The following is a 12,342-nucleotide window of genomic DNA, read 5'->3' as shown; positions in this document are numbered from 1 at the left end:
AGACCTCAAGTGGAGTGCAGTGTACAGTTTTGGTCTCCTTACCTAAGGAAGGATATACTTGTCTTAGAGACCGTGCAACGAAGGTTCACCAGGTTGATACCTGGGATGAGAGGCTTGTCCTTTGAGGAAAGATTGAGTAGAATAGGCCTATACTCTCTGGAGTTTAGAAGAATGAGAGGTGATCTCATTGAAACACATAAGATTCTAAGAGGGCTTGACAGGGTAGATGCTGAGAGGAAGTTTCCCCTGGCAAGAGATTCTAGAACTAGGGGACATGGTCTCAGGATAAGTGGTCGGCCATTTAGGACTGAGATGAGGAGGAATTTCTTCACTCAGAGGGTTGTGAATATTTGGAATTCTCTACCCCAGAGGGCTGTGGATGCTGAGTCATTGAGTATATTCAAGACTGAGATCGATAGATTTTTGGACTCTAAGGGAACCAAGGGATATGGGGATCGGGTGGGAAAATGGAGTTGAGGTCGAAGATCAGCCAAGATCTGATTGAACAGTGGAGCAGGCTCGAGGGGCAAATGGCCTATTCCTGCTCCTATTTCTTATGTTCTTATGTTCAAATCCAACCTAGCCAATTACAGCCCCATCAGCCTACTGTCAATAATCAGCAAAATGATGGAAGGTGTCATTGACAGTGCTATCCAGCTGCACTTACTCACCAATAACTGATCCTCAGTTTGGGTTCTGTCAAAACCACTCGGCTCCAGACCTCATTACAGCCTTGGTCCAAACCTGTAGGTCACATTATAACGAGATCCAGGAATCAAAACACCAGTTCTCAGATGCAGTGGCTGGGTTAAAACTCAGCCTCACCACTGACCAATCCAGAACCTGCCCGGAGTTTAAATCAGAGCCCCTATGTTTCAGTCTGCCTGCAGTAATGGAATAAGATATAGTTCAGCCATGATCTAATTGAATGGTGGAATAGGCTTGAGGGGCTGAATGGCCTCCTCCTATTCCTATGTTCCTATGACTGCAGTCAATAGCTTTATCGAGGTTTTGCAATAAGATAGAAAATCACATTGTAAGTACAAATGATATAAATTATTAACATTTATTTTCAGGAGGTTGCAATTCGGAATTAGAAAGGATAATCCTGCTTAACATGTCAAACAATGCAAAAAATAAACCGATTAAACTGAACTCCAACGGCTGTGTCCACAACACACGGGTAATCTTCATTTTATCAATTACTGTCTCTTCACGACAACAGGAAAGAAAAGCACAAACTGCTCATTAAACTCCATGAGAGGTTACTGCAAATGTCAGACTTCCGTCTCGGTTGAACATATGTTAACGATTTACACTAACGGGTCATGGCTTGAGCCCACATTTATTGGCCAGGTTTGTGACACACAGTCACCCTCGTTACTTATTCTCTAAATAATCAGCAAATTCGGGCATGTATCAATTTGGAAAATGAGTTAATAAACTAGCACAAAATGGCTGCTTTTGTCAACACTGTGCTGACAAAATGAAACATCAGATTTTATTACATAAAATGTACAGCACAGAATCAGGCCAATCAGCCCATCTGGTCGGTGCCCGCTCCACATGAGCCTCCTCCCACCCTTCTTCATCTCACCCTATCTGCATATCCTTCTATTCCTTTCTCCCTCATGTGTTTATTTGGCATCCCCTTAAATGCATCGATGCTGTTCGCCTCAACTACTCCTTGTGGGAGCGAGTTCCACATTCTCACCACTCTCTGGGTAAAGAAGTTTCTCCTGAATTCCCGATTGGATTTATTAGTGACTATCTTATATTTATGGCCCCCTAGTTTTGGCCTCCCCCACAAGTGGAAACATCTTCTCTACGTCGACCCTATCAAACCTTTTCATAATCTTTAAGACCTCTATCAGGTCACCCCTCGGTCTTCTCTTTTCTAGAGGAAAGAGCCCCAAACTGTTCAATCTTTCCTGATAAGGATATCCTCTCAGTTCTGGTATCATTCATGTGAATCTTTTTTGCACCTTCTCCAGTGCCTCTATATCCTATTTATAATGTGGAGATCAGAACTGTGCACAGTGCTCCAAGTGTGGTCTAATCAGGGTTCTATACAAGTTTAACGTAATTTCTCTGCTTTTCAATTCTATTCCTCTATTCCCAGTGCTTTGTTTGCTTCTTAATGGCCTTATTAACCTGCGTCGCTACTTTTAGTGACATTACAGGATTTGCGAGGTTGTGCTGCCAGTAAACATATTAACATAAGAAATAGGAGCAGGAGTAGGCCATACGGCCCCTCGAGCCTGCTCCACCATTCAATACAATCATGGCTGATCTTCGACCTCAACTCCACTTACCCGCCCAATCCCCATATCCCTTGATTCCCCTAGAGTCCAAAAATCTATCGGTCTCAGCCTTGGATATATTCAATTACTCAGCATCCACAGCCCTCTGGGGTAGAGAATTCCAAAGATTCACAACCCTCTGAGTGAAGAAATTCCTCCTTATCTCAGTCTTGAATTGCCGGCCCTGTATCCTGCAATTATGCCCCCTAGTTCTAGACTCTCCAGTCAGGTGAAACAATCTCTCAGCATCTACCCTGTCAAGCCCCCTCATAATCTTATATGTTTCAATGAGATCACCTCTCATTCTTCTAAACTCCAGAGAGCATAGGCCCATTCTACTCAATCTCTCCTCATAGGACAACCCTCTCATCCCAGGAAGTAATCTAGTGAACCTTCGTTGCACTGCCTCCAAGGCGAGTATATCCTTCCTTAGATAAGGAGACCAAAACTGTACACAGAACTCAATCTCAGGATTACTCCCAGTGCCACGTGCCAGTGAGAGCAGAAATAGGAGAATGGACCAGATGAATGCGTGGCTTGAGAGACGGTGTAGGAGGGAGGGGTTTAAATTCCTGAGGCATTGGCACCGATTCTGGGAAAGGCGGGACCTGTACAAGCTGGTCGGGTTGCACCCAAGCAGAACTGGGACCAATATCCTCGCGGGGGCATTTGCTGGTTCTGTGGGGAAGGGTTTAAACTAGTATGGCAGGGGGATTGGAACAAAAGGGCAGGTACAGATAGGACAAATTCAGACCAGGAAACGGGAAGTAGAAAAGCAGTTAGTGAAGTAGTTAGCGACTCAGAAAGGCAAAAGAAGCAAAGGTTAAATAGTGTTTAGCACAGGAATTTGACGGGGTTAAAGGGTATATACTGCAATGCAAGGAGTATCACAAACAAAGCAGATGAGCTAAGGGCACAGATAGACACAAGGCAGCATGATATCATTGCTATAACGGAAACCTGGCTTAAAGAGGGGGATAATTGGCAGCTCAATATCCCTGGATATAGAGTTTTCAGGCAGGATAGAGTGGGTGATAAAAAAGGAGGGGGGTAGCATTATTGGTTAAAGAATCAATTACAGTTGGAGAAGGGATGATATGCTAAATGGATCATCAATTGAGGCCATATGAGTTGAGTTAAGAAATAAAAAAGGGGCAGTCACAGGGACTTCAATTACCCGAACATCAACTGGGATTCAAACAGTGGGAGGGGCACAGAGGATGCAAAATTCCTGATTGGGAGAACTTTTTTAGCCAGTACGTGACAAGCCCAGCAAGAGGGGATGTGATTCTAGATTTAGTCCTGGGAAATGAAGATGGGCAAGTGGGTGAAGTGACAGTGGGTGACCATATTGGGGAGAGTGACCACAATTCAGTTAGTTTTAGCATTATTATGGAAAAGGACAGAGTTAAATCAGGAGTAAACGTTTTAAATTGGGGGAAGGCAAATTTTACAGAACTAAGAGGTGATTTGGCAGAAGTGGACTGGACACAACTACTTGAAGAGAAATCAGTGGCAAGCCAGTGGGAGGCACTAAAAAGTGAAATTCTACAGGTACAATGCAGACACGTCCCCTCAAAGAAAAAGGGTGGCACTGCCAAATTTAGAGCCCCCTGCTTGTCTAGAAGTATACGGGGCAAGATAAAGCAGAAAAAGAAAGCTTATGACTGTCACAGAAAACTAAACACTGCAGAAAGCCTCGAGGAGTATAGAAAGTACAGGGATGACGTAAAAAAGGAAATAAAGAAACCAAAGAGAGGGCATGAAAAATATTAGCTAGTAAGATTAAAGAAAACCTAAAGATGTTTTATCAGTACATTAAGAACAAGGGGATAGCTAAGGAAAAGGTGGGACCTATCAGGGATGATAAGGGTAACTTGTGTGTAGAAGCAGAGGAAGTGGGTAGGGTTTTAAATGAATATTTTGTCTCCGTATTCACAAAGGAAAGGGATGATCCGGACGTAGTAGTTAAAGAGGAGAGGTGTGAAATATTGGATAAGGTAAACATAATGAGAGAGGAAGTACTAGAGGGACTGGAATCCTTGAAAGTTGATAAGTCACCAGAGCCTGATGGATTGTTTCCTAGGCTATTGAAGGAAGCCAGGGAGGAAATAGCGGATGCTCTAAGGATCATTTTCCAATCCTCACTAGATACAGGGGAGGTACCAGAGGACTGGAAGACTGCAAACGTAGTACCATTGTTTAAAAAGGGTACGAGGGAAAGGCCGAACAATTATAGGCCGGTCAGTCTTACCTCAGTGGTGGGCAAACTGTTAGAATCAATACTGAGAGATAGGATAAACTGTCACTTGGAAAGGCATGGTTTAATCAGGGATAGTCGGCATGGATTTGTTCAGGGAAGGTCATGCCTTACAAATCTGATTGAATTCTTTGAGGAAGTGACAAGGAGGATTGATGAGGGTAGTGCAGTGGATGTTGTCTACATGGATTTTAGTAAGGCATTTGACAAGGTCCCACAAGGCAGACTGGTCAGAAAGGTAAAAGCCCATGGGATACAGGGAAATGTGGCAAATTGGATCCAAAATTGGCTCAGTAACAGGAAACAAAGGGTAAAAGTCGATGGATGTCTTTGCGAATGGAAATCCGTTTCCAGTGGTGTGCCACAGGGCTCAGTGTTGGGTCCCTTGCTGTTTGTGGTATAATGATTTGGACTTGAATGTAGGGGGCATGATTGGCAAATTTGCAGACGACACAAAAATTGGCCGTGTAGTTGATGGTGAAGAGGATAGCTGTAGACTCCAAGAAGATATCAATGGGTTGGTGGAGTGGGCGGAAAAGTGGCAAATGGAGTTCAACCCGGAGAAGTGTGAGGTAATGCACTTAGGGAGGGCAAACAGTAAAAGGGAATATGCAGTAAACGGGAATATATTGAGAGGGATAGAGGAAGTGAGAGACCTTGGAGTGCATGTGCACAGGTCCCTGAAGGTGGCAGTACAGGTAGATAAGGTTGTGAAGAAGGCATACGGAATGCTCTCCGTTATTAGCCGAGGTATAGAATACAAAAGCAGGGATGTAATGATGGAACTGTATAAAACGCTGGTAAGGCCACAGCTGGAGTATTGTGCGCAGTTCTGGTCACCACATTACAGGAAGGACGTAATTGCTCTGGAGAGAGTGCAGAGAAGATTTACAAGAATGTTGCCAGGGCTTGAAAATTGCAGCTACGAGGAGAGATTGGATAGGCTGGGGTTGTTTTCCTTGGAGCAGAGGAGGCTGAGGGGAGACTTGATTGAAGTGTACAAAATTATGAGGGGCCCAGATGGAGTAGACAGGAAGTACCTGTTTCCCCTAGCGGAGAGTTCAAGAACTAGAGGACATAGATTTAAGCTGATTGGCGGAAGGATTAGAGGGGACATGAGGGAAAACTTTTTTACCCAGAGGGTGGTGGGTGTGTGGAATTCGCTGCCTGAATTGGTGGTAGAGGCAGAGACCCTCAACTCTTTTAAAAAGTACCTGGACCTGCACCTAAAGTGCTGTAAGCTGCAGGGCTACGGACCGGGTGCTGGAAGGTGGGATTAGAATGGGCACCTGGTTGTTCTTTGAGCCGGCGCGGACACGATGGGCCGAATGGCCCCCTTCTGTGCTGTATCTTTTCTATGGTTCTATGGTTGTCGTACTACGGGTGAGGTCTCACTACAGCCCTGTACAATTATTGTACGATTCCCTTACTCTTGTACTCCAACCCCTTTGCAATAAAGGCCAACATGCCATTTGTCTTCCTAATTGCTTGCTGTACCTGCATGCTAACCTTTTGCATTTATATAGCGCCTTTAACATAATAAAACGTCCCAAGGCTCTTCACAGGAGTGCAATCAGACAAAAATTGACACCGAGCCAAAGGAGACATTAGGACAGGTGACCAAAAGCTTGGTCAAAGAGGTAGGTTTTAAGGAGGTTCTTAAAGGAGGAGAATGAGGTAGAGAGGTTTAGGGAGGGAATTCCAGAGCTTAGGGCCCTGTGAGCTGAAGGCACGGCCGCCAATGGTGGAGCAATTAAAATCAAGGATGCGCAAGAGGCCTGAATTGGAGGAGCGCAGAGATCTCGGAGGATTGTAGGGTGGAGGAGGTTACAGAAATAGGGAGGGGTGAGGCCATGGAGGAATTTGAAAACAAGGATGAGAATTTTAAAAACGAGGCGTTTCCAGACCAGCAGCCAATGTTGCTCAGTGAGCACAGGGGGTGATGGGTGAACGGGACTTGGTGCAAGTTAGGGTGTGGGTAGCAGAGTTTTGTTTGAGCTTAAGTTTATTGAGGGTGGAAGGTGGGAGGCCGACCAGGAGAGCATTGAAATAGTCGAGTCCAGAGGTAACAAAGGCATGATTGAGGGTTTCAGCAGCAGATGAGTTCAGCCAGGGGCAGAGACGGGCGATGTTACGGAGCTGGACTAGGCGGTCTTGGTGATAGTGAGGATATGTGGTCAGAAGCACATCTCGGGGTCAAATAGGACGCCAAGGTTGCACACAGTTTTGTTCAGCCTCAGACAGTGGCCGGGGAGGGGGATGGAGTCGGTGGCTCGGGAATGGAGTTTGTGGCGGGAGCCGAACACAATTGCTTTGGTCTTCCCGATGTTTAATTGGAGGCAATTTATGCTCATCCAATACTGGGTGTCGGACAAGCAGCTGAAGACATGGAGACCAATGGTGCAGTTAATGGTGGGAAGGGGGTGCACACGAGGCCAGAGACAGTGGAACAGAGCTTGGGAGGCTTCTAGGGCAGGAGGAGATAGGGAGGGGAGGGGTGAGGCCATGAAAGGATTTAATCATGGGGATAAGAACTTTCAATTTGAGGTGTTAGGACACTAGGAGCCAATTTGGGTTTGTGAGGACACGTGTGTCCAGCTTTCAAATGACATGATAAACCAAGGCCTGTCTGCCCTCTCAGGTGGTTGTAAAAGATCCAATGGCACTATTTTAAAAAGAGCAGGGGAGTTCTACCATTGTACTGGTCAATGAAAGGAAGGGGACGAATGTAGATTGTTGATGGACCCTGCAGGTAACAGAATGAGGGCTGAGAGAGAAGCCCTTGATGGAGATGCTCTGGCTGTGATCAAATAGGTAGGAATGAAATCAAGTGATCTCAGTCCCACTGAGCTGGACAACAGAGGAGAGGCGTTGAAAGAGGAGGGCGTGTACAACCGTGTCGAAGACTGCAGAGAGGATGAGGAGGCTTAATGCACTCTGATCACAATCACAGAAAATTTCATTTTGGTGCTACAGCAGTGACTGGACAGATTCAACAGGGAGTCGTCACGGTGACAACGCCTTCAAGGAGTTTGGAGACGAAAAGGAGGTTGAAGATGGGGCAGTAGTTTGCAAGGACGGAGGGGTCAAGAGTGGGTTTTTTGAGGAGGAGGTGATGATAGGAACAGTGCCTGAGGAGAAGGAACCATTTACAATGTCAGTAGGCATCATGGCCAGGAAGGGGGATTGGGCGATCAGCAATTTAGTGGGAATGGGGTCAAGGGAGAAGGAGGTCTTTCTCATGGATGAGATGAGCTTAGAGAAGATACAGAGGGAGATAGAAATCAGAAATTTAATATAGACAAGAAAAATACAGTTTTGTCACAAGGCAAATGGGGCAACCATTTTTTCACGAGATCCACAAACAGTAAATGAGATGAATGACCAATTAATGGTTTCTGTGATAGTCATAGAGTCATAGAGTTATACAGCACGGATAGAGGCCCTTCGGCCCATCGCGTCCGCGCCGGCCATCAGCCCTGTCTACTCTAATCCCATATTCCAGCATTTGGTCCGTAGCCTTGTATGCTATGGCATTTCAAGTGCTCGTCCAAATGCTTCTTGAATGTTGTGAGGGTTCCTGCCTCCACAACCCTTTCAGACAGTGAGTTCCAGACTCCAACCACACTCTGGGTGAAAAAGTTCTTTCTCAAATCCCCTCTAAACCTCCCACCTTTTACCTTGAATCTATGTCCCCTTGTTATAGAACCCTCAACGAAGGGAAAAAGCTCCTTAGTATCCATCCTATCTGTGCCCCTCATAATTTTGTACACCTCAATCATGTCCCCCCTTAGCCTCCTCTGCTCCAAGGAAAACAAACCCAATCTTCCCAGTCTCTCTTCATAGCTGAAGCGCTCCAGCCCTGGTAACATCCTGGTGAATCTCCTCTGCACCCTCTCCAAAGCGATCACATCCTTCCTGTAGTGTGGCGACCAGAACTGCACACAGTACTCCAGCTGTGGCCTAACCAGTGTTTTATACAGCTCCATCATAACCTCCTTGCTCTTATATTCTATGCCTCGGCTAATAAAGGCAAGTATCCCATATGCCTTCTTTACCACCTTATCTACCTGTTCCGCCGCCTTCAGGGATCTGTGAACTTGCACACCAAGATCCCTCTGACCCTCTGTCTTGCCTAGGGTCCTCCCATTCATTGTGTATTCCCTTGCCTTGTTAGTCCCTCCAAAGTGCATCACCTCGCACTTTTCCGGGTTAAATTCCATTTGCCACTGTTCCGCCCATCTGACCAACCCATCTATATCGTCCTGCAGACTGAGGCTATCCTCCTCGCTATTTACCACCCTACCAATCTTTGTATCATCAGCGAACTTACTGATCATACCTTTTACATTCATATCCAAGTCATTAATGTAGACCACAAACAGCAAGGGACCCAGCACCGATCCCTGTGGTACCCCACTGGCCACAGGCTTCCAGTCACAAAAACAACTGATGTTGGCTGAAGTAAAAATGTTGGCCAGAGCACAGGGGGAGCTCCCTGCTTTTTGTCGAATTTTGCCTGAGGACTATTTACATCCACCAGAATCACTGAAACAAGTAGATAGGGTGTTGGTTTTACACCAAATCCACACAATAACCTCTAGGAATGCAGCACACCCTCAGCACAACCTCAGTACCCCCACAGCACAACCTCAGCACCCCCTCAGTACCCCCTCAGTACCCCCTCAGTACATCCCTCAGCATCCCCTCAGCACCCCCTCAGTTCCCCTTCAGCACACCCTCAGCACACCCTCAGTACTCCCTCAGCACCCCCTCAGTTCCCCTTCAGCACCCCCTCAGTAACCCCTCAGCACCCCCTCAGTACCCCCTCAGCACACCCTCAGCACAACCTCAGTACTCCCTCAGTACCCCCTCAGTACCTCCTCATCACACCCTCAGCACCCCCTCAGTACACCCTCAGTTCCCCCTCAGCACACCCTCAGCACCCCCTCAGTACTCCCTCAGCACACCCTCTGTACACCCTCAGCACACCCTCAGTTCCCCCTCAGTTCCCCCTCAGTACTCCCTCATCACACCCTCAGTACTCCCTCAGCATCCCCTCAGTACACCCTCAGTTCCCCCTCAGTACTCCCTCATCATACCCTCAGTACTCCCTCAGCATCCCCTCAGTTCCCCCTCAGTACCCCCTCAGTTCCCCCTCAGTACTCCCTCATCACACCCTCAGTACTCCCTCAGCACACCCTCAGTTCCCCCTCAGTACCCCCTCAGTTCCCCCTCAGTACTCCCTCATCACACCCTCAGTACTCCCTCAGTACACCCTCAGTTCCCCCTCAGTACCCCCTCAGTTCCCCCTCAGTACTCCCTCATCATCCCCTCAGCACCCCCTCAGTACACCCTCAGTACCCCCTCAGCACCCCCTCAGTACCCCCTCAGTATACCCTCAGTTCCCCCTCAGTACCCCCTCAGTACTCCCTCATCATCCCCTCAGCACCCCCTCAGCACATCCCTCATCACCCCCTCAGCACCCCCTCAGCACATCCCTCATCACCCCCTCAGTACTCCCTCAATGCCCCCTCAGTACTGCACTTAAATGTCATCTTTAATTATGAGCTTAAGGCATTTCGTTTTGAGACTTTAATATGCGGCTTATGGGAGATAATCCGTTATTTCGGAACAGGAGGGGTTGTCTGTGAGACGACAATTGCATCTTTGAAGAGAATGCACCGACACATTAACAACTGCACCATAAAAATTCCAATCCTTTATTTAAAAGCTTCCTATTTGAGGGAGCGGTGCGGCAGAATCTCACGCTGCAAAATCCACCTCTAAAAATGCAGCAGGTTCAGAGAGTGGGCTGTGGGCTGTGGGGGAGAATCCATTGGTGGTGCCGAGGAAGCGAGAGGATCTGCAGCCTCTCCCCCCCCCCGGAGCCTGACCTCGTTCCCTGGGCAGCCTGTGATACAGATAGAGAGCAGATAAACTCATCCTCCATCTGTCACTGTACCTGGAACCGAAACCCCCCACCCCCCGTGCAGGAAACGCTGGCAATAAACAGCTTCTAAAGGGACAAAAATCAAATAACTTTATTTTTCGGCTCGAGACCCCCGGTCAGAATACAAGGTTCCCAATGTTAACCCCCACCCCCCCCTCTCACTCTCTCGGGCTGTGCGTTTACAGTGATTTCTGGTTTCATTGCGGATTTTCAGCATTTCCACTTCTTTGTTCCGCACTGTGTCCACACCTGACCCCGGGGCAATGGGAATCTGTGGGTGGAACGGTCACTCTTCACAGGGAATCTTATGGGGGGGGGGGGGGGGGGGAATAAAAATTATAACATCGCCTTTGGGGAGTTAAAAATTGCAGGTCCCCGTTTTGAAAAATAAAAGCTAATAAACCAAATTATTTTTTCACCGTTTTGCTGAACTTGGGCCAGACCTGTGGAATAAGCAGCGATACCTCCCCTATTGTGCTTTCGGTGAACAGGTTCCCACTGCCCCTCGACAGCTCGGTATTTAATACTTACATTTAATATTTACAGATATTGCATTTAATATTTGCAGATATTGCATTTAATATTTGCAGATATTGCATTTCATATTTGCAGATATTGCATTTAATATTTGCAGATATTGCATTTCATATTTGCAGATATTGCATTTAATATTTGCAGATATTGCATTTAATATTTGCAGATATTGCATTTAATATTTGCAGATATTGCATTTTATATTTGCAGATATTGCATTTAATATTTGCAGATATTGCATTTAATATTTGCAGATATTGCATTTAATATTTGCAGATATTGCATTTAATATTTGCAGATATTGCATTTAATATTTGCAGATATTGCATTTAATATTTGCAGATATTGCATTTTATATTTACAGATATTGCCTCTATCTCCCCTAGCAGCACAATATTCCCCAGATGTGATGTCTGAATATCCAGGTGTTGATCACAGCTGGGGAGTAGCCTTGTATTGAGCTGTTGAGGGAGAGGGAGCCTCACCTCCTGGACTCATGCCTTGGGTCTCTGGGCTGTGCCCCCCGGTGCCCGGGACCGATTCCGCCTCCTGCTCCTTCTCCATGCCTTCGTCCTCACTGTGATGCTGCTCCGGGAAGGCGGCAGCCGGGTCCAGCTCGGCTCCGGGAGCAGTCCCGTTCCCAATATCCATGTCCTCCGCTCTTTGTCAGCCTGAAGGTTGCACAAAAAAAACAAAACAACGAAATAATAACGATTAAAAAAAAAACAGGGCTGCAAAAACAAACGCAGGTTCAGTATTGGGACTGGAGCGGATGCGAGCGAGTCACCGCACACCAGAAACACCAGACACTGCGGCTCGGCTCTCGGCTGACTGGTCGGTCGGGGTTTGAAAGCTGCCCAAGGACCCCCTCCCTGCACTGGCCGGGGAGAGGAGCCCCCAGCTCCAGCCTTAAGCTCAGCATCCCGGGCAGAACATGAACAAATGGCACAGAATGTAAAACCCCCCCCCCCCCCCTGACCCGTCACAAGCAATCGCAAATATTTCATCTTTTCGTTGGCAAAACTTTAATCCTGAGAAGTGTTTATTAATCTGGAATGCGCTGCCTGAAAGGGCGGTGGGAACAGATTCAATAGTAACGGCACGGACACGATGGGCCGAATGGCCTCCTTCTGGTTCTATGAGTAACTTTCACCGGGCGAATTGTAAAGGAAAACAATTGCAGGGCTATGGAGAAAGAGCAGGGGGAATGGGACTAATTGGATAGCTCTTTCCGAGAGCATGCACAGGCACGATGGGCTGAATGGCCTCCTTCTGTGCTGAACGATTCAATG

The 12,342-nt window shown here is 47.0% G+C and overlaps 1 protein-coding gene across 2 annotated transcripts in view; it reads right to left on the bottom strand.

Moving 5' to 3' along the window:
• Nucleotides 1–11,872, bottom strand: part of LOC137306629 (clathrin light chain A-like) — a 50,934-nt gene extending 39,062 nt beyond the window's left edge. For both annotated transcript variants that reach the window (XM_067975978.1, XM_067976054.1), the window contains exon 1: nt 11,536–11,872. In XM_067975978.1, the coding sequence (XP_067832079.1) occupies nt 11,536–11,701 (166 nt within the window). In that variant the 5' untranslated portion in view covers nt 11,702–11,872. The remainder of the gene's footprint in view (nt 1–11,535) is intronic.
• Between the last annotated feature and the right edge of the window lie 470 nt (nt 11,873–12,342).

Source organism: Heptranchias perlo, chromosome 1 (genome assembly GCF_035084215.1).
Source record: "Heptranchias perlo isolate sHepPer1 chromosome 1, sHepPer1.hap1, whole genome shotgun sequence".
Lineage (NCBI taxonomy): Eukaryota > Metazoa > Chordata > Chondrichthyes > Hexanchiformes > Hexanchidae > Heptranchias > Heptranchias perlo.
Note: the sequence above shows the minus strand (reverse complement) of the source record. Positions and strands in the feature narration are given on the sequence as shown.